The 22,500-nt window shown below is 48.6% G+C and overlaps 1 protein-coding gene across 1 annotated transcript in view; it reads left to right on the forward strand.

Moving 5' to 3' along the window:
- The first annotated feature begins 1,441 nt into the window (after positions 1 to 1,441).
- serpinh2 (serine (or cysteine) peptidase inhibitor, clade H, member 2) overlaps positions 1,442 to 22,500 on the forward strand; it is a 24,210-nt gene continuing 3,151 nt past the window's right edge. The window contains 6 exon segments of the mRNA XM_042710483.1: positions 1,442 to 1,870; positions 1,873 to 1,995; positions 1,997 to 2,054; positions 6,592 to 6,684; positions 8,852 to 9,027; positions 9,029 to 9,091. Coding sequence (XP_042566417.1) covers positions 1,535 to 1,870; positions 1,873 to 1,995; positions 1,997 to 2,054; positions 6,592 to 6,684; positions 8,852 to 9,027; positions 9,029 to 9,091 — 849 coding nt within the window. The 5' untranslated portion in view covers positions 1,442 to 1,534.

Raw genomic sequence — 22,500 nt, forward strand, 5'->3', positions numbered from 1 at the left:
GGCAGACCTCCACTTTTATTAGCTTGCATCCCAACTCCTGATTCTATTTCGGACATTTTTGGCTATCTGTATATCAATCGATTGTCTGGTTGTGCCATTGGTTTATTGATTGATGCTGGTGTACTCTATCTAATATCACATTCTCTGTGTGAATGTTAAACAAGTTCCTCTCCAACGTTCTATTTGGTGAAAGGCACAAAACTTGAGAAATATGAGACGGAGTGGAAGAGAATGATGGACGCGAGGGAAGCTGAGAGAACAATATGATCCTTCGCCTTAGTGGTTGGAATTGAGGGAGAGCCCGACCACACAAAGCGCCGACACGCTGCAGTACGCTGGCGACCCCACCAGGCCAGCTGGGTAACTACACCTTCGCCATACACGGGCCCTCCTCCGAATCTAAACTCTCGCAGATCCAGAACTTTCACAGACGCAAACTGCTCAGCTTAGAAATGAGGTTTACCATTATGATGTTACACTGTAATGAATATGGCAACAAGACTTGCGGAAGGAAAATGGGTTTCATAGACATTTAGCTTCAGGCACAAGATGCCTCCATCCCACTTGAGTGGAATGAGAGACATTTCAGGAAAGCGCCTGGACTGAAGTAACGTTAAAAGGATCTGGAGTAAGACGTTGAGGCAAGCAGTAGGAAAGAACTTCCTATGCCAAGTCTGTAATTTAAAAAAGCATCTTTTCCCTTTTACACGCATCCGTGGACATATTCGGAGGAGCTAGCAGGGACCGTTTTAATTAATTTACGGTAAAATTAAACCGACATTTTTCACTTTATGATCGCCCTTCAATGGAATTAGTCCCACATCTCGGGTGTTTAGTAGCCTAGTATTGCAGTGATGCCAAGGTTGTATTCTATTGAATGAATAGACACGATTCACTCTGCTCAACGGCAAGACTCGTGGATTCAATTACTATAAGCTCTTTGCACCAGACTAAAGACTCAGCGGCGCTTTCCAGTAATGAATCAGAGCGCTTTGAGTCTTTTTAAAGACTGCTTTATGTCAAGACAGACGTGAAATAGAGTGTCTGTCATTCAGTTAGGAGAACAAAGTATCTGCTATTCTGAACGGTTTACTTAAAACTAATATACATGCGCTCGGATCTGCTAGTATTCTGTAGGCAGCTTTTTGGCATAATGACAACCCTTCAAAACGGGTCCCTTCAAAATGTCGTGTCGTTGCATGGTATCCACACGGCACTATTTCAGTGACACTCAATGTAAACTGCTGCGTGCCACAAAACATATAACCTATCCCAGTTGTTTGGGACTTGAATGATTCATGAGTTCTGAAGATGTAAACAGAGATCTAGTCCCTGACCTTGCCCGAAATGCTTCTGTGTGTAGTTGACTGTGTCATACACTACGTGTCTCATGAGTGCCCTGTTCTCACAGCACTGCCATGCTGCCGGCCGCCTCTGTAGCTCTCACTTTCCCTCTTCTGCTCCTGCTGGTCCTTGGGGGTCAGGCCCTCGCTCCCCACGGACCTCCCCAAAGCTGCAGGCTCACCCCAGCAGGATGCCCCCTTCGCTCGCCCGCCACTCCAGCTGGTCCCTGGGGCTGTGCGTGTACCGCGCCCTGCGCTCCGGCGGTGGCGATCAGAAGACAAATGCCCTCTTTTCCCCTCTGATGCTGGCGGCCTAGCTGCACGCCCTGGGCGAAGCCTCCAAGGGCGCCACCGGAGGACAGATCCAGGAGCCGCTGAGGTCCTCCGGCCAGCAGGGGACAGCGGCAGGCTTCTCCCGGGCAGTGAAGTCCGTGCAGGAGGCCGACAACACGGCGTACTCGCTGCGCGGCGCCTCGGCCCTGTTCACCAAGCAGGTCACCGGGCTGGACCAAGGCTTCCTGAAGAAGGGGCCCAGGGCAAGTCTGGATTGGACCACATGGCGCTGGGTGCGGGCACAAAGCAGGTCGACTCTGCTGCCCTCCAGGCCTGGGCTCGGGAGTCCACGGGCGGGGCCAAGGTGGCGCAGCTGAGCAACGAGCCCCAGCCCCAAAACTGGAGCTCTGATCCTAGCCAGCGCTCTGAAATTCAAAGGTAAGAGGCAGGGAAAGGCTTCGCTGAGAACACAGCCCTCCCGGGGAGAAAGCAGCAGCATTAGCGGTTGATGCTCAGTCATTTATTCAGTTAATTTCCTTTGTGTTGAATTGTCGGTGGCTTCCAAACCAGACCCCGACTGAGTTTTTTAATGAACATTACCCTAGACAAAATGAAGCCGTGTGCTTGTGAGTGCGGTGAGATGTAGATGTTTTAAAGTCTCTGTTACACTCACTATATCCAAATCTATGTGAGGCTTAGTATTTGTAGCCTAAATGCTTGTGCACCTCTTTGTTTTCAGGATAGTTTGTGTGCGAGCGTGTGGGTGTGTGTGTTGTTGTTGTTGGATCCTTGGCAAACAAGTATAGCTTGGTTAGCTCAGGATTGTATGTGTGTGTGTGTTCAAACACAGGCAAGAAATGCAGCGGTATTCTCAGGGCTCTGTGTGTGTGTGTTTGTGTGCGTGTGTGTGTGTGTGTGTGTGTCTGAGTGCATGCGTGTGTTCGATCTTAGGCAGCCAATGTAGCCGATAAGTAATGAGTGTGTGGTATATCAGAGAAAGCTTATTTATCTTCCTGTGGGCTGTGATGTGTCTTTGTGAATAATTGAGTAACAAGTGTCCACACACCCCTACACACACACACACACACACACACATACACACACACACACAAACACACAAGTGTCCACACACACACACACATACACACACTCACACACAAACACACAAGTGTCCACACACACACACACACACACACACACTTACACACACACACACACACACCCCTACTCCCTGCAGCACTCTGCCCAACATCTGGACTTGACTCAGCATGCCTGAGCTATTCTTCCTCCTCGCCATCTCTTTCTCCTTCTCACTCCTTTTTTATCTTAACCTCTATATTTTGTTCTGCCGCTATTTTTTATTTCTCCATGTTCACCTACTACAGCCTCTCATTTCCAGCCTCTATGACAAGCTCTTCTGCCTCGACAAAACGGTCTGCTTGCTTTTCTTTTTCTTTGTCTTTTTGTTTTTACCCAGCAGGCCTTGACCCTGTGTTTCTTTGTTCTTGCTTCAAGCCTAGACTCATCTTTTTTTATTTTTTTATGTTTTCCACAAAAAAACTACGAGCTCTTCTTTCTGTTTCAACTTCTAGAGATTCTAGGTCATCCAGTTCATCATGCACGCCTTTAACAAGGCCTTTACAACGTTCCCTGCATTGTGTTCACTCTCAGGTATTGTAAATTCACACTGCTGCAAAGGCAGATGTTCGAGAAGATACTTTACTGAGCAGTCCTCGACAATAGACACCCCCAAAGACCACAACAGTGACAACTGCCTGTACGTTGATAAGCAATCTAATTAATTTCCCTTTTGTTTCATGTTTGGACTTAATTACAAAAAAATTAGTGCTAAAGTCTGTGCAGTTTCCTTGGTCCCATTAAGTCAGCGATGTAATACACAAATTAGATCACGCGATGGATTCAGCAACATGAATATAATTATGAAAATTCAATTCAGGAATGGAAGAAGGGGTGTGGTGGTGGTGGAGGATGTGGTGGTGGTGGTGGTGTATTTTGTCGTTGTAAAACGGTAACGATCCTAGTGGTTGGTGGCTCCATAGTAATTCGGTTACTTTAGCTGGTATATCTTTTCTGTCCGAGGCCATTAGCATCACGGTGGTGGCGGCGGCTGAAAAGGCTTCTTTGTTATTGGTAGCATCTCCTGGCACGGGCCCAGCAGCTGACTACTGGTGTTTGTTGCTCTGCTTGCTCCTCATTGTTAATTATTGAAGGCTAAAATTAAAAGTACTTCGGCATCACTTCCCACTCGTCTGCTCTTCAGGCGATGGCGAGAATGAGGGAGAGAGAGAGAGAGAGGGAGAGAGAGAGAGAGAGAGAGAGAGAGAGAGAGAGACAGAGAGAAAGAGCGAGAGAGCGAGAGAGAGAGAGAGAGAGAGAGAAAGAGAGAGTAAAGAGGCAGGGAGGGAGAGAGAGAGGAAAAAGAAACATGGTGAATATAGGAAGAAGAGGAAGAGAGAGAGAGAAAAGAAAGGAGAGAGAGAGAGAGAGGAAAGGAGAGAGAGAGCTAATTAGACACAAATGTAGGGAAGGATGAAGAGGAGAGCAATGAAAGGGGAAGAGGGAGGGGCTGGGACTAAGAGGAGTGGAGAGCAAATTCAAGACTGAGGCTTTGAGAGGAGATGATGGAGGAGAGGGGAGAGAGGGAGAGAGGGAGAGGGGAGAGAGGGAGAGAGGGGTGTTTGAAAAGGAGACATGTGAAAGCTGGAAGAGTAAAGTGATTAACATCAAGAGAGAGAAAGACAGAGAGAGGGAGTGAGAGAGACCAAGAGGAAAAGAGTGAAAGACAGACAGACAGAGAGAAAAAGACAGAGCGAGAATGTGTGTGTATGTGGGTTAGAGACAGAGAGAGAGAGACTGAGAGAGAGAGACAGGGAAAGATTGACAGGCGACGTGGTGGGATCTTGGGTATGGCCTACCCAGAGAAATGCAGTCCACACTTGTTCATTAATTCAGCCTTTGTTCATGCCGGAGACTCACCAACAATGCAAAGGAGAGGAAAGGGAAGGAGAGGAGAGAACTGTGTTTCAACACTGACTGCAGCCAGCACAGCCCACATAAAGATAAACGCAACAAAGGCGAGGAGAAGCCCACAACAAATGCACGCCCATTTTAACCTATAATAACAGCCCTCGTGTCCCGCTGAACTCTGCAGCCTCGCCTAATCAAGTAGCTGATGAGAGAAATGGAAGTTGGCGCTGCCGCCTTCACTGGGGTTTGTTGCTCGTTTTTTCCCCCTCGCTGTCTTTTGTGGTTTGGCTTTAGTATTTGTTAAGGCCATGGGTGCGACTTGTTTTCTTTTCTTTTTTTTTTCTTCTCTTTTTTTTCTTCTTCTTCTTCCGAGGCTGTAGCCACACAATTGCTGCATTGTTTTTCGGGTATGCTAATTAATGGGGGAGTTTTTGCTTTCTTTAGCAAGCTCTTTGGCGTTGTGGGTCATGCCATCCAATTCGCAGCTTCGGTGGCGTGTCTAGACAGACTACCCGGCGCGGGATCCGTCCACAGATCTCGGTTGCCTCTCTGTTTCGCTTTTGACTGACAGCCAAGTTTGCGGCGACACTAAATCCTCAGAGGTATTCCAGGCACTCGGGTAGTCAGGTAGGCCTACTTCTCAGCCCCGAACTTGGTCCGGCGGTAATAACCTCGTGTTTGTTTTTCTGATGTTTGAGGGGATAATGTTTCATAAGGCCCTGATAATTAGTGAAAAGCTAGACTTCCTCTTCACTAGTTTTCACAGGCCCCTTCAGATCCTCTTGCATGCCGACGAGCGGTACGCAAAGGTTGGCAACGATCCGAGCAATAGGCTGTGTTTCTCCGCTGTCCGATGTCAGATGTTTCTCATCGTGACTCAGGTGCTGTAATTAATCCTGTTTTTGTTTTCCTCTGTTCTACGTGGTGAGCAAAAGCGCAGACAGTTGTAATGTAAAACCGAGGAACACTCAACCACTTTTTTTCATTTCGCAACATGCCGATCTTTGTGATCTTAATTCCATCTAGCCGTGAGTCACCACATTAGCAGTTTCCCTCAGGTCATGGGAGGACTGGGGACAATGACTATGTTCAAACACTACCGCACATTACTGAACGCCTATGTGGTTTTAACAGAATGTAATTCAGTCAGTAATTCATACGACAAAGACCACTGTCCCCTCTCAGCCCCTCATAGTATTTCTTTTGGTATGGTGAGATAAAACAACGAGATAACCCCTTCCTGTCACCCTGCTTTGTGCGGAGCATATGGAACACATTTCTGACGTAGTGAAATACAACAGAAAGAGGTCGACCCTTCGTAACCCACTCATCGAGTGCGACCCCATCCTGTTTTCCCCTGTTTTGCGAATGCGGAGGCTTGGTTTTTCTGCCTGTGTGGCTGTCCAGGACGATTGAATGTGGAGAGGACAGACAGAGAGCCTACCGGGAAAAGCACATGTGCCTATAATCCCCGCTAATAGTCTCTTTTATCGAATCCCATCTTTGTTAGCGCACGTAATGAGTTTAATGGACTGTAATAATGCGTTCTGGGCCTCCCTATTTCATCCCTCCCAATCTTCATTGCTTTTTTCCCTTTCCCTCTCTGCTCTCTCCTCTCATGTCTGCACCCTCCAGTCCTCTCTCTTTATGTGTGCCTCCTCTGTCCTCTTTTGTGTCTTTGTGTAATGTGTATAATTGACCCTGTGGTTTCCACCAGAATGGTTTGCCGTGTATTTTTGGTGCTCCCTGCCGGCCTACTGTTTGAGAGGGTGAGTGTGAAAGTGGCAAGATGAGAGTGTGTCATGTGTCTGTTTCCATCTTGTCTGTGTGAAAGTGGAAGACAGAGAGAGAGAGAGAGAGAGAGAGAGAGCGAGAGAGAGAGAGACAGAGAGAGTGTCATGTCTCTTGTTTTCTCTTGTGTCTGTGTGAAAGTGGAAGACAGAGAGAGAGTGTCATGTCTCTTGTTTTCTCTTGTGTCTATGTGGAGGTCTGTGGGACCAAGGCTTTGGGGAGCCGAGCGACGACCTGCGTAATTTCCTGGGGGTCAAGTACACGAAGGTTCCCATGATGCACCGTTCAGGTATCTTCAGTCTCCACCTCACTTTAGCTAGTTAGCTTAGCAGCCCAGTATATCTATATGCACTTGGTCAGGGTCTCTTGGAAAAGTGATATAATAAAGCACTTTAGCATAGCATCTCAAACATACTGATTAAATATTAATTACACAATTGTGCCACTTCCTGTGTATCCTCACGGTTTCCTAGTATTGTAATAACATTTTCCATGCATTTCGATTTTAACAAAGCATTTCAGATGAATCAACATGCAAAAGTGCTTACAAATTTTCTCACACATCCCATGCAACCGAGCAACACTTTTATGGTAATATAATAACATTTAAGAAAAACATCTAAGGCGTACTAATGTGCAAAAGTGAAATAATAACATTTACGAAGAACATCTAAGGCATACTGATACTAATGTGCAAAAGTAATGTAATAACATTTACGAAGAACATCTAAGGAATACTGATACTAATGTGCAAAAGTAATGTAATAACATTTACGAAGAACATCTAAGGAATACTGATACTAATGTGCAAAAGTAATGTAATAACATTTACGAAGAACATCTAAGGAATACTGATACTAATGTGCAAAAGTAATGTAATAACATTTAAACATCTAAGACGTACTAATGTACAAAAGTAAAGTACCTGCACATCCCTTACTTTGCTAAAATAATGTTCCATGGCAAACACTCTTCACTGATTACAAATGCAGAGGAGTGCATGGAGGACTGACGTGATGTGCACTCAGTGTGTGTGCTCTCCTCCTGGTCCAAATGTGATTTATTTGTATTTACTTTTCTCCTGAGACATTCATCGCTTTAGTAGAAAGGTCAAATTGGACTTCCTGTGATGGTATTTATATTTATAAAAAAAGGATTCTGAGTGGGGAAGTGTTTTTCCGGGCGAGGAGTCGGGGTGAAATCACACTGAGCACAGTTTAGGCCCCTTTCCCATAGACGTTCGGTCTGGCCCAGAGCCACATGGTTTCATTGATCCATCTCTCACAAAATTGATGCTGTTTCTCCTCATGCTGAACTTTTTAGCAATAAAAAAGGAAAAAAAGAATTGCCTGGCAGTTGTCCTGGGAAATAAACAACTGTAAAGGTGGAAAAATGTATTACCTGTTAAATCATGTGGGCTCTTTCAGCTCCCTCACTGACCAGCCAGTGCCCTGGCCTGCTTTTGATTCGACTTTTATAGCAAACTGTTAACATTGATGTTGCCAACCTTTGTAAAAGTGGTAAGAGGAGCTTTTAATGTGCTGTTCGATGGCAAAAGAAACATTTATGTCTGATTTGCATACAGCATGAGTGAGTGCATTCTTGTGCTCTGAATGCTGTTTGCACACCATACAGTTAGAACTTTTATTGTTAATTCTGTCTGTATTAAGGACATGGTGGGTCAGATGGCTTCCCTTGCGTTGACTGGGGAATGTCAAAGGAGTCCAAATAGGAACAAAGACCTACTGAACGACCCCCGACGCCCCCCCCCCCCCCCCCCCCCCTCCAGTCCACACCTCGTTATCAGTGATCTACTGCAGCTTATGAAACTGATTTAAAAGTTTTCCCTTAATTACTAGACTTAAGTCAAGGGCAATGTAAGCCAATGTAAGGGTCACCACGGTATCTGTAAATCTGACCAACTTGATATCTTAAAGTGCAATCTTAAGTGCAATTCTAACCCGATACAGTCCTCTAGTAGCTGTCTGTCTGGACCAAGCCATACACTACTACTCCATTCAACATGTTGCTTCAGGAGCACAGCAGGGAGGGTTGTAATTTGATTGGCTGTTAAGCTCAAATATCACAGCCTTTCACCAGAATCTTAGACTTTGAATTACCTTTGATTACATATCTTTAATTACACCTCTACTCTGTCAGCATGAACCCACTTGCTCATATTTGTTCCTCCACAGGTGTCTACAAGTCCTTCCTTGGCATCAGGAATCTATTGCAGCCGTGATTTAAGATTTTTTCCCCCATGAATTATTACACATCAGTCAGGGGCAGCTTGCAATATCCAGCTAATGCAATGCTTAATGCAAATCTGACCAATATGATCTCTACCTAGATCGATCTTAATTACACCTCCACTCTATCAGAATGGCCCCACTCCCTTATCTGTGTGTGTGTGTGTGTGTGTGTGTGTGTGTGTGTGTGTGTGTGTTCTTCCACAGGAGTCTACCATCACTACGAGGATGTGGGGAACATGGTGTAGGTGCTGGAGCTGGGGCTGTGGGGCGGCCTGGCCAGCATGCTGCTGCTGCTGATGCCCTTCCAGGTGGAGGGCCTGGACCGGCTGGAGCGGCTGCTGACCCTGGAGCAGCTGCAGCGCTGGTACAGCGAACTCAGTCCGCACCGTGAGCATGGCACTGTCTCTGCCCAGAGTCAACCTCACCAGCTCCCTCAACTTACAGGTACCACACCACACAACACCACACCACAACACACCACATAACACCACACCACACAACAACACACAACACCACGCCACGCCACACCACACCACGCCACACCACGCCACACCACACAAGCCACGCCACGCCACACCACACCACGCCACACAACGCCACACAACACCACCACACACCACACAACACCACCACACAACCACACAACACCACGCCACCACACCCCGCCACACCACACAACGCCACACAACACCACACAACACCACGCCACACCACACCACACCACACCACCACACCACACCACACAACACCACGCCACCACACCACACCACACCACACCACACAACACCACACCACACCACGTCACACCACACAAGCCATGCCACACCACACAACACCTCACCACACGCAACATGCAGGACTGGGCACTTCACTTGTAATTCACGTTTTAGTGTGGTGCCTTTAAAATGTAATGAATTCTGATTGGCTGTCAGTTTTGTATCGTTCCTACAATTGCTCTGAAAGTGATTGCCAACAATATGTCGTGGACGTTGCCATTGTTATGAGCTAAACGACATTTAACACTGAGAGTGGTCCTGACTAAACATGGCTAAAAAACGATTTGGCTATGTAACAGCTTCCCAAAATATGATAGCAATAAAAACATGTAATAAAATAAAAAAACTTTCTCTACTTTGACATTGGTTTTGTACTTTTTACTCTTAAATTACTTGGTGTGTGTTTGGACTGTCTCTAGATAAATTCTAAAAATGTGACATTTTGTAAATGCCCTCTTCTTACTGAAAGTCAATCTCACCTGTTCACTCAGCCATCAAGTACCACAAAAGCACAGGGGCCATTTTGTTCCAAAAATGTGTCTGGAACAAGAAGTACCATTCAGCTATGAAAAAGCCTTCAGAAAATGACAGGAAAGTGATCTGCACATGCCTTAAGTGTCTCCAGCATAACTAATACTAATGTGTACAAGGACATGCACAGTCCTATCTGCGTCTGTCCCACGCATCAAGTTGTTATTTTTCTTTTTCTGCCATTAGCGTTGTACCTTTCACTCTAACATTATGTATTTTGGCTACCTTCATATATAACCTCTTTTGGCTTGCCATTTTGTAAATCCATTAAAGGCTAAAAATACTGATTTGTCTGCGGTAGAAAGATGTGAACAATCCGAACCAGACCTCGTACCCTCAGAGAGTTTGGGTTTCTGACATCATCAAGAAACTACACTAACATTATTTCTTTCTGTCGTATATTTAATCCTCCCCAATCAAAATGAATCTAATTTCATGTAATGTAATAATAATCAGGAATCTGGGCCTGTAGCCTGTGTTGTTATGGCTGTTGGAGGGACTGATGCCTTGGCTCTGGGCTCTTCATTGCAGCTCCTCTCCCTCCTGGGCTTTTGCTCTGGAGGTCCGACATGACGGACAAAACCGCTTTCGTTGCCTTCTTCAGGGCGCTGGTTTTGCACACCAGTGGCTCCAGTACGCCCCCCTCACCCGTCCTCTCGTGGGGACCCTCGGCCTTGCCCCGTCGGCGGAGCGCCTCGTGCATCCGGGTGACGGCCAGGTCCGCAGGGGTCCCCTGGTTCTCCCCCAGCGCCCGCGCCGGTGCCAGCAGGGCCTGGGCGAAGCTGTGCACCGCCATCTGCTCCAGACCCGGCAGGGTGAGCCCGTACTCGCACAGCTGTACCGACAGCGCCGCCTCGACTACCCCCGCGCCGGACACCAGCCTTGGGTCAGACTGCATGGAGCTGTAGACCCTCAGGCAGGCATGGATGGCCGACTCGCAGCTGTCTAGAAGCACGGGGTCGGGGCTGTGTAACGTGATTGAGACACTCTGACTGTGTTGGTCGGGGATGTCCTGGCAGGCTATGCTCGCCTGGAAGGGTTTAGCTGGTTGGGGGTGGTGTTTAGTGACATGGGTGTTATTCGCCTGCAGTTCCTTCCCATACTTGACACTGGGCCTGCGTAGCTTTCCCATGAGCCTGTGCAGCTTCCTGACTCGTCCGTGTTTCTTGACCTCCGCACCTCTGCTCCTCGGCGCCAGGTACTTCTTGCCGAGTCGGATCAGACCTCTGAAGAGACGCTTGCAGGCGGTTTTGCTCCTCCTCAGGGCCCTCCCCCCCACCCTCGTCTCCTGTCTCCTCTCCCTCTCCTGCCGGTCCCCCTGCGCTTTGTCCTCCTCTCTCTCCCTCCACCTTCCTAGACCTGCGTCGGCACCCACGCCCTCGACCTCTCCGTCCAGCCTGATCTCATCCAAAGCCAGGCTCAGGATCTCCCAGTCCTCGTCTGGCACCAGCTCAGGGTAGTTCCCCTCGTAGCGTCCATGCTCTCTGTTCCTGGGCACCCTTGCTGTGTGTCTCTGGTCCACGTAGTCACTCAGAAACTGATCTACTAGCTGCTGCTCCCTGTCTTCCCCCTCCATCGCTCCTGCATACACCCCTCCGCTATTGCTCTCCTGGTATCTCTTTGGCTTGTCATCAATGTCATCAATGTCATCAATGTCACACACCTCCCAGTCTCCTTCTTCTCCAGCTTCTCCCTCCTCTGTCTCTGTCCCCTCCTCCGTCTCTCCTTTCAGCTGGTGCCTCACTTTGGTCACACTCTTGAGGTTTTCATCCATCTTTTCTCCTTTATTCTCTTCTTCACTCTCTTCCTGTGGACAGTTCTGCACCTCTGAGGTCTGGTTGGGAGGCCCCCCAGCTATATTTTTAACGACCTGGATACACTCAGGGTCAAAGGTCATGACTCCATCCTTGGTCGTCCAGCTCTGGGCGCAGCACCGAGCCACGGCCTCCGCCAGCATGTCCGCCATCTCCGGCACCCTGGTGCACAGCAGACCCCTGAGCACACCGGACACCTCGCGCTCGTCCCTCGGGTCCCCCAGGGCCGCCGGGCTTGCCGCCGGCTCCCTCTCCTCTCCTCCCTCCCCGTCCAGCGCCTCCAGGGCCCTGCTGCAGGCCAGCCGGTACCCGTCCTCCACCTCCTGCCTGGTGAGCCCCAGCTCCAGCAGCCCCTGGGCCTGCTCCAGGAGGCTCGCCCCCAGCAGGACCACCAACGCCGCCCCGTCCCCCACCTCCCGGGCTTGGGCGTCGGCCGCGTTGGCCAGAGCCTGGGCCGCCGGGTCCTCCAGCTCCAAGTGGCTCAGCAGGGAGGCCGTGTCCGGGGCGTGGACAGGAGGAGCGGAGAGGCCGCGGAGGAAGCGGAAGGCTAGGTGCTTGGGGAGGCCGCACGGGCCGAAGCAGGGGCGCAGCCGGTAGGCCATGTCCAGGCAGGTGTCTATCTGGAGCTCCGGGGGGTCGCTTCCTGGTGGGTCGTCCCAGATCAGGGGCATTATTCTGGGGACGGAGGGCTCAGGAGGGCAGCTTGGCACCAGCATCCTGTAAGGTAAAACCTGCACTGAAAGACAGCTGGCCAGAAGGAGAAATAGTGTTGCTGAAGTTGAGAAGGGAAAAAGTATTTGTTGAACAGGGAGAGAGAGAGAGAGAGAGAGAGAGAGAGAGAATGAGCGAGAAAAAAGAGAGAGAGATGGGTGGAGAGAAAAACAAACAGGAATGGAGGTTAGTTCGACATGACAGATACAAGGGAAAGCCTGGTGAAGCTATTTCCCCGGAGGATAGTGGCCTGAAAGGCTTCTGTGGTGTGAGGACAGCATGTCGTTAAGCCACAAGAAAAGGGGTGGTGTGTGTGTGTGTGTTTGTGTGTGTCTGTGTGTGTATGTGTGTCTGTGTGTATATGTGTGTCTGTGTGCGTGTGGTGTGTCTGTGTGTGTGTGTGTGTTTGTGTGTGTCTGTGTGTGTATGTGTGTCTGTGTGTGTATGTGTGTCTGTGTGTGTGTGTGTGTGTGTATGTGTCTGTGTGTGTATGTGTGTCTGTGTGTGTATGTGTGTCTGTGTGTGTATGTGTGTCTGTGTGTGTGTGTGTGTGTGTGTGTCTGTGTGTGGGGTTGAGCTGCTAAACGGATTGCTGGTGAGAACTACAACCGACATCAGATGTGCGCAGACACTCTCTGGCTGCCATGTTGTAGTGTCTGCCTGCCCTGAAGAACACGTTTTTGACATTATCATCAGAAGGGGGTCCTTCCATAGGGGCACCACCAGTCCTTTGAAAATCTACAAGCTGGAAAATCGCACTGGCCATGACAAGACTTTTTTGATATTCTTTTTTTTTTGACAGCTGCAGTGAGCTGCAGCATGTTCACACACACAAACACACACACACACACACACACACACAGATAGTTACATTGACACAATCGACACAGACACTTGCCCTCTCACACACACACACACACACACATGCTTCGACAGATACACTGACACTTCACTAGCAGATACACACACGTGCCCATTTTCTCAGATAGTTACACTAACACATTCTATACTCTCTCTCTCTCTCTCTCTCTCACACACACACACACACACACACACACACACACACACACACACACACACACACAGACATGTGTGCCCATCTCTGAAGCTGAGCTGCAGTAGCGAGGCCAGCGGTCCATCGTTCAGCACTTGACATGAAAGGGGCAGTATTAGCCTCTGACAGCATTCCCCGCTGAGCCTGCCTCAGCCTCCTTTTCTGCCCATTTCTCTGGCTCCCTCTCTCTTTCTCTCGCTCCCTCTCTCTTTCTCTCTACCACCATCTCTCTCTTACACGCTCTTATTCCGTCTTGTGTTCCTCCTTCATGTTCTGCCCTTACAACCCGCCCTCATTTTTTTTCGCTCCCAGTCAACCACTACCTCTCTTTTTGATCCTGTCTCATCTTAGCAGCAGCCCCTCCCATCTCCAGCCTCCTCTCCCCTCCTCTCCTCTCCTCTCCCCTCCTCTCCTCTCCTCTCTCTTTACCTTCTGCCCTTATTCCATCATGTCTGCCTCTTTCATTCTCCAGCTATAGCTTACATCTCTATCTTTCCCTCTCTCTGACTCACTGTATCTTTCTCTCTCTCTCCCTCTCTGACACTCTCTCTCCCCGCTCTTCCCTCCTCTGACTATCTCTCTCTCACTCTCTGACTCTCTCTCTCCCAATCTTCCCTCCTCTCTCTTTCCCTCTCTGACTCTCTGATTCTCTCTTTCACTCTCCCCCCTTTCTTCCTTCCTCTCTCTCTCCCTCTCTGACTTCCCTTTTCTCTCTCTCTTTTTCCTGTCCTCCTTCCTGCCTATATTAATTTCTCCTTCTCTCCTTGACCTCTGTCTGTGTCTCTGTCCTCCACCTCCCTTCCTCCCTTTTCTCCCCCTCTCTCTCTCTCTCCCTCTCTCTCTCAGCCTTAGCATTTGAGGAAATACCACTGAAAGCCCACAGCTCTGTAATACTCTCCTCTCCTTTTACCTCCTGGGGCTGTGCTGTGAGTTTGGTGAGCTCCCTTCCCCTCCTCTCCTCTCCTCTCTCTCCTCTCCTCTCTCTCCTATCCTCTCCTCGCTCCCTCTCCATCTCCCCTGATTGGGTTTGAGGCGAGCAAACACGGCCCCATCTCAGCACGTTAATAATGTTTACACCTCCGCCTGTCAGGGCCTCGCTCTGGCTCAGAGCCCCGCCGGGCACAGGGAGCCTGCTGATGGAACCGCCGCCGAGCACCTCTATCCTCTCTCTAAGACGTTCACACACACACACACACACACACACACACACACACACACACACACACACACACACACACACACACACACACACACACACACACACACACACACACACAGACACTTGCAGATACACACACAAAGACACACGCAGATACACACCCATGCGTGCAAAGACAAAGGCAGCGCATGACATGCGACTCCATGTCACGGTTCCTGGCTCCTAACTCCCATCTAAACACATACACACACACACACACTACACTACACCCTTATACACACTCAGCTTACTCAAGTGGTGAAAGTTCTGTAACCCCTCTGTTACTCACCTTCAAGCTTGCACACACTGCAGAAACACACACACACACACACACACACACACACACACACACACACACACACACACACACACACACACACACACACACCCTGCCGATGTGAGTGATGCAGACCTCCTTTGTGTCATTCTCTCTGACCCTAATATTGACTCTCATCAAAACCCTCTGCCTAACCAGCCATCGCCTCTCCTTTCCCTTTTTACCTCTCTCCCAGTACTCTTATACATGTCTTCAGACTGTGTCTCCCTCTCTCCCAGTCTCTTATGCATGTCTTCAGACTGTCTCCCTCTCTCTCCCAGTAGTCTCTTATGCATGTCTTCACTGGTTATCCATCTCTCTCCCAGTCTCTTATGCATGTCTTCAGACTGTGTCTCCCTCTCTCTCCCAGTCTCTTATGCATGTCTTCAGACTGGTTATCCATCTCTCTCCCAGTCTCTTATGCATGTCTTCAGACTGTGTCTCCATCTCTCTCCCAGTAGTCTCTTATGCATGTCTTCAGACTGGTTATCCATCTCTCTCCCAGTCTCTTATGCATGTCTTCAGACTGTGTCTCCATCTCTCTCCCAGTCTCTTATGCATGTCTTCAGACTGGTTATCCATCTCTCTCCCAGTCTCTTATGCATGTCTTCAGACTGTGTCTCCATCTCTCTCCCAGTCTCTTATGCATGTCTTCAGACTGGTTATCCATCTCTCTCCCAGCCTCTGCATGTCTTCAGACTGTGTCTCCATCTCTCTCCCAGTCTCTTATGCACAGTGTTGTGCACGTTCACACCTCTCATGAACTAGTTCAAAGTTCAGTTCATACAAGTAGACATGAATCGTTCACATTCATAGTTCACCATTTAAATTCTGAACTAGTTCATAGTTCAGTTCATTTCCATTTTTTTTTTTTAATTATTGCAAATTTTTCAGGAAGGCATAATTTGCACAGAAAGGTGAGATTTTTACTGTCGGAAACTTTATCAGACAGTGTGTAAAAATCCTGCACATAATAATAAGGTGGATCGGATGTACTCGCTGAGTCTGCGTCTCTGTTTTCGCTTTCACTTGCCATTTTTATATTGAGACCGAGAGCTGTTGCCTTGGAATACGTTGCTTGTTTGGTATACATATGTGCGATGATTCATGGGTAATGTAGGGCGAAGTCGAGTTAGTTGGTTTAGGTATCGCAGACATACATTAATACACAGCCCTGTAGTACCATTTAAATAATGAATTATACAGGGAACTAAAGGTAATAATTTAACCTCTTCAGCAATGACATGCTACTGGCTTAATCTCAGATCAACAAGGGCATGTACACTAAATGAAAGACCGCTCAAAAGTTAGCATAGGTAAACCCTGTAACACTCGTATTTGTATATTAGCAGCTTATGCTAAGCGAGTTCACGAACAGTGCATCATGCTAGATCAATTAAGTGACAGTGCTCGTAACAATTATGAGAAAGCTAAACTATAACAAACACATAATGACAAGGTAGGCTACAAAGTCAAACTCACGTATACATAGACGCACACAACTTCAACAAAGTGCAAAGTTCAATTATGTGAAAATATGCCCGAAGTTAACTGCTACTCCATCTAAATATGTCGTGAAGCAATATCAAAACATTGCACCGTGAGAAGTAGAGTCACATGACCAACGCAATTACCAAACATGGTCTGTCTGGGCATTTTAACAAATAATTACTATGGTCTTTTTAACAGGTACTGAGCAACGACATGGTAGAAGCATTCGATTTATACAGCTTCTTTCCTCTGTAGAAGGAAAACATTCCGTAATGTTTTAGCTAGACCTCAGTGGCGCTGGACCTCAGATAATATGAACGTGTTCACCGTTCAAATTCATTATTTGTCATGATGTTGCGTTCAGTTCATCGTTCTCATAAAAATGAACGTGTTCAATGAACGCGTTCTTTTGAACGCGTTCATGCACAACACCGCTTATGCATGTCTTCAGACTGTGTCTCCATCTCTCTCCCAGTCTCTTATGCATGTCTTCAGACTGGGTCTCCATCTCTCTCCCAGTCTCTTATGCATGTCTTCAGACTGGGTCTCCATCTCTCCCAGTCTCTTATGCATGTCTTCAGACTGTGTCTCCCTCTCTCCCAGTCTCTTATGCATGTCTTCAGACTGGTTATCCATCTCTCTCCCAGTCTCTTATTCATGTCTTCAGACTGGGTCTCCATCTCTCTCCCAGTCTCTTATGCATGTCTTCAGACTGGGTCAGGCTCCCATTGCCCTAATTTGCATTCCCAGTCATCACAATTGCCCCTGGTAGAAGCCCATAAACTCGTGCCACTGGGACCTACAGTGTGGTGTGTGCCTGTGTGGGCCAAGCCCCGGTCTGTCTGACCTAAATAAGACTGGGTGGCCAGCAGACGGAGATGGGAGGGAGCACTGGAGGTGGTCGTGGGGGAAAGAGAGTTGAGGAGGAGGTGGTGGTAGGGAGAGGGGAGTTGAGGAGGTGGTGGTGGAGAGGGGAGTTGAGGAGGAGGTGGTGGAGAGGGGAGTTGAGGAGGAGGTGGTGGTGGAGAGGGGAGTTGAGGAGGAGGTGGTGGAGAGGGGAGTTGAGGAGGAGGTGGTGGTGGAGAGGGGAGTTGAGGAGGAGGTGGTGGAGAGGGGAGTTGAGGAGGAGGTGGTGGAGAGGGGAGTTGAGGAGGAGGTGGTGGAGAGGGGAGTTGAGGAGGAGGTGGTGGAGAGGGGAGTTGAGGAGATGATGGTGGGGAGAGGGGAGTTGAGGAGGAGGTGGTGGAGAGGGGAGTTGAGGAGGAGGTGGTGGAGAGGGGAGTTGAGGAGGAGGTGGTGGAGAGGGGAGTTGAGGAGGAGGTGGTGGAGAGGGGAGTTGAGGAGATGATGGTGGGGAGAGGGGAGTTGAGGAGGAGGTGGTGGTAGGGAGAGGGGAGTTGAGGAGGTGGTGGAGGGTGTTTGGTGGTAGGGAGGGCAGCAGGGAGTTAGGGAGGCTGAGGGTTGAGGGGCTGTGTGTGTGTGTGTGTGTGTGTGTGTGGGTGGGTGGGGGGTGAGGCAGCAGTGGCAGCGGGGCTAAAAATAACCTCCCAGGGCTGAACTTGGCTGAGGGGTGCAGGATGGCGCTGGCTGTGGAGACCGTAGGGACTAACGAGAGACGGGGCCTTGGCACTCCACTCCCTCCTAACGAGTGTCACTATCCCCAGAGTGACTGGCTGCAAGCGGGAGGCCAGACACACACACACACACACACACACACACACACACATACGCACACAGACACACACACACACACACACACACACACACACACACAAACACACACCGAAAGAGAGAGAGAGATAGAGAGAGAGAAATACACATACAAACCTTCAGATCTTCACCTAGGGTTAGCACATTCACACTATGGAACACCAACACCCTTACAAACATGTACACCTACACTAATGAACACGAGTAGACCAAGGCACATTCACACGTACACACACGTACACATGTACACACACTCACACACACACACGTACACACACACACACACTCACACACACACACACACACACACACGTACACACACGTACACATGTACACATTCACACGCATGTACACACACTCACTGAGACACTATCCACATCATCCAAAAGCACATTTGTTCCCCAGCCAGGGTTTCTTAAGCCAACGCTGGACAACACACAGCAAATTGAGAAACCCTGGCTGAACACCTACTACAACAATGAACCGTCACTGCCCCCAAATCCATTATCAACACTTGCTTGCCTGCCATGTTGCTCGGCTTGCATCTGACAGCCATGTTGTTGCCTTTCAGTGTGTCCCACAGTGTTGCCCAGTGTATCATTAGCCTGGGCTGTGCTCCGTGCTCAGCTGTGGCGGTATTACCTCCAGATGTGACCATGTGTGCAGTGAATTAGATGCCATGTAAAAGTGCAATAATGGCTGTCAGGATGGCTAATCCCTCACTGACAGCCTTAGCATATGGCTGTGCAGGAACACAACCATAAAAAAAAACAGCGACTGTGGCTGTAAATTGACTCGGACGACTCATAAAGTCCAATCTACCTGATTAGAGGCTTATCATTGTCTTGCACATTATTGGTTGATTAATTCATGTGCGCGCAGACTGGTGGGCCATATGTCTGTGTGGAGCGGTGAGGTGTTTGTTCGCAGATGTGTGTGGGGGTGGGGGGAGGGCGGAGGAGGAAAAGGAGGACTGAAGAATTAAGAAGCGTGAATTACTATAGGGAAAGGCTATAAATAACACAGCGGAGCGTCGGGCGGAAGCACTCATGGTTTTTCATGAGCCGATAAACATTGTAAAGTTGGACTGGCCAAGGCGGTTGGGTGTGTGTGTGTGTGTGTGTGTGTGTGTGTGTGTGTGTGTGTGTGTGTGTGTGTGTGTGTGTGTGCGGGGGTTGTTATGAGGGAGGAGAAATATATTCTGGTATTGACAGTGTGGCAAGGCCTAAGAGACGGAGCAAGTGTGTGAATAAGACATTAGTGACACAGCAAGAGAGTCATTTGAGAAGACGTTTCATTTTATTTTTTTTTTAGATTTTTTTTCTTGTTTTTTTTCTTCGAGGTGGCTCCTTAGGCGATTGAATAAAACATGCGTGTGGAATCTGGGGCGTCAAGCTGACACCATTCCCACACACACACACACACACACACACACACACACACACACACACACACACACACACACACACACACACACACACACACACACACACACACACACACACACTCACACACATGCGCACCTTCACGTTTTTCTGCACTTTCCCCCCCTTTCTCTCTTCTCTCTCTGTCTCTAACTTCTGCAGTGCACAGTCGTGAGCCCCAGCCTCTCCAGCGATTCCACCTCATGCATGATTCATGCGCAGCAGTCACGCCTTTTTATGTTGATCTTGTTGATGTTTATGCTTCACTTGGACGTATAGCTGTGTAGCATGCAGCCTCGGCAGACACAAGATGAATTATGGAGAGAAAGGGAAGAGGTGGCGGGGCGCAAAAAGAGGAAGAACAGGCTCACACAGAGAAGGTTGGAGAGTGCTGAAGAGAGAGAGAGAGAGAGAGAGAGAGAGTTACTTGTAGAGAAAGAGAAAGGGGGAGAGAGAGAGTTACTTGTAGAGAAAGAGAAAGGGGGAGAGAGAGAGTGTTGTAGAGAGAGAGAGAGAAGGAAGAGTTACCAGTAGAGATGGAAGGTGGGGTGGGGTGGGGTGGTGGTGGAGAAGAGAGGGTTATAGGTAGAAAGAGAGAAATAGAGAGAGTGAGAGAGCGAGAGAAAAAGAGAGAAAAACACAAGCTCTCTTGCTGAGCTCGGCGCCTCCTCGCTCCACGAGCCGTGAGAGTGGTGCTGTCTCTGTCTCTCACTGCTGGCTCCTGTCTGTTTCGTGTCCTCCGTGTCCCCGCATCGCCCTCCCTCACCGCTCCTCACACACACACACACACACACACACACTCACACACTCACACACTCACCCACACACACACACACACACACACAAACTCACACACACACACACACACACACACACACACACACACACACACACACACACACTCCCCTCAAAGCGCACCTCCACACCCCCACCCCCCTCGCCTCCATCTGCCAGACGTGCTTAAGTGCGAGCAGGAAGCGTCATCGGAGGTGACGCATCACAGCGCTCTCTGTTTGTCTGCCTCTGCACACACACAGCCCCCCCAACACACACACACACACACACACAGCCCCCCCCCCCGAACACACACACACACACACACACACACACACACACACACACACACACACACACACGCACACCCTCTACCCCAAAGATGAGAAGTAGCAGCCATGGAGCAGCAACCCTGCGCTCTCTCTCTCTCACTCTCTCTCTCTCTTCTATCTCTCTCTCTCTCTCTCTTTCTACCCTTGTCACTTTTTGGTCTCTCACTCACCGTCTCTTCACCTCCTCTCTGCTCTTTCCCCCCTTTTGCACTCTCAACAGGTTCCATAATCAGCCCACATTCTTGCCAAAAAATTAATTAAATCATTCACACTAGCCATTCCGTATCAGAGGGAAGTTCACAGTGTGCTGTGTTATCAAAGCCACGGGGGCCTGGACATACCCTGCCATTTGAACAGACTAAAAGCAGTTGTGTATGCTCCAAAATGGAGGCTATGTGATGATCATTGATGATGATTCTTCTCAGTACTATGGTCATATTTGTATAGTGGGTGGACATTGATTAACTCATGGAAGTATAAATAGCCTCAATCAAAATGGCTGACAAATAATACCAAACAGGCTGACTGCTGAGAGACGGACAGCCAGGTTGTAGACAAGATTAATTGACTTTGCCACAATTATCCCAGGAAATGGGAGGTGTGCCAAACACGCAACAAGTACTGATTGAGTAAAAGTTAGAGAACGGGGTTAGTTCCAATTGGCCGTGAAGAACAGCAAAACACAAGAAAGTGGGAGGAACTGAGTTCCTTTAAAAAGACTGACCAGTCATTCATATGGTGAGATCATCCATGGACCTTCTATTGTGGCTTAATGACTGCAATAAACTTCAGATCTACACATTCAGCCTTTTGACTCTTGGTTGTGGAATTGCAAGAGAGGCACAGGCTAAATATGTTCATACACAATGATGGGCATTCAAATAGAGGGGGTAATGTGGTTTTACATGGCCGCGCAGTCCCCTCAAGAAAGGAAAGTGATAGAAAAGAGAAAGAGAGAGAGAGAGGACAATGACTAGGAGAAAGAGGAAAGGCATGTGGCTGGTTTTCGCCTCAACAGTCCAAAGGCCTGCAGCCTCACACTGTCAGGCCTGAGCAGAAAAGCGTCATGGCGGAAGGGGTCCGTGTCAGCTTCTTGGTGGGTTTTAGAAGGAAGGCCAGCATTGCCTGTCCGTTGATTGGCTGCAGTTTGCTAAACAAAAATTTCAACAAGATGCTCTCTCACCATCATCTCCAACGAGATGCTCTCTCATCAGGACCAAATTAATGTCTGGTTCCTGTGAGAATATATATATTTTTTAAAAGATTGAAATACTAAGCATTCCTGCTACATTGTGCTGTGTCTCAAATGATGTTGCCAATGCTAGCCCAGTAAATCCAGCATCATTAGTGGGGCACTACCAGTACTGGCAGCGTCTGGGTGGGCTCGTCTTGAGCTGTCTCTTACCCATGGCTTTCCCTCATGTCCCAATGTCACCCCCCTTTCGCTCCTCCTAGCAGTGTGACAGGGATACTCAATATTTAAAACCTGTTTGCGCTTTAAAATGGATTTACCTCCACACAAGCCTTTGCAGTGAGTGAGTTCAGCTGTGTGTTTTTTTACCTCCAAGAGCAAGTAAACAAATGAGATAGATAGATAGATAGATAGATAGTGAGAGAGAGTGAGAGAGAGAGATTCCTATTTTTACACCAGGCACAAGCAATATGTCGAGTAGTCTGCCAAGGGTTCCTGTGAGCGTAATGGTGGGTGACAGGGATCTCCGC

This window comes from Clupea harengus, chromosome 18 (genome assembly GCF_900700415.2).
Source record: "Clupea harengus chromosome 18, Ch_v2.0.2, whole genome shotgun sequence".
NCBI lineage: Eukaryota > Metazoa > Chordata > Actinopteri > Clupeiformes > Clupeidae > Clupea > Clupea harengus.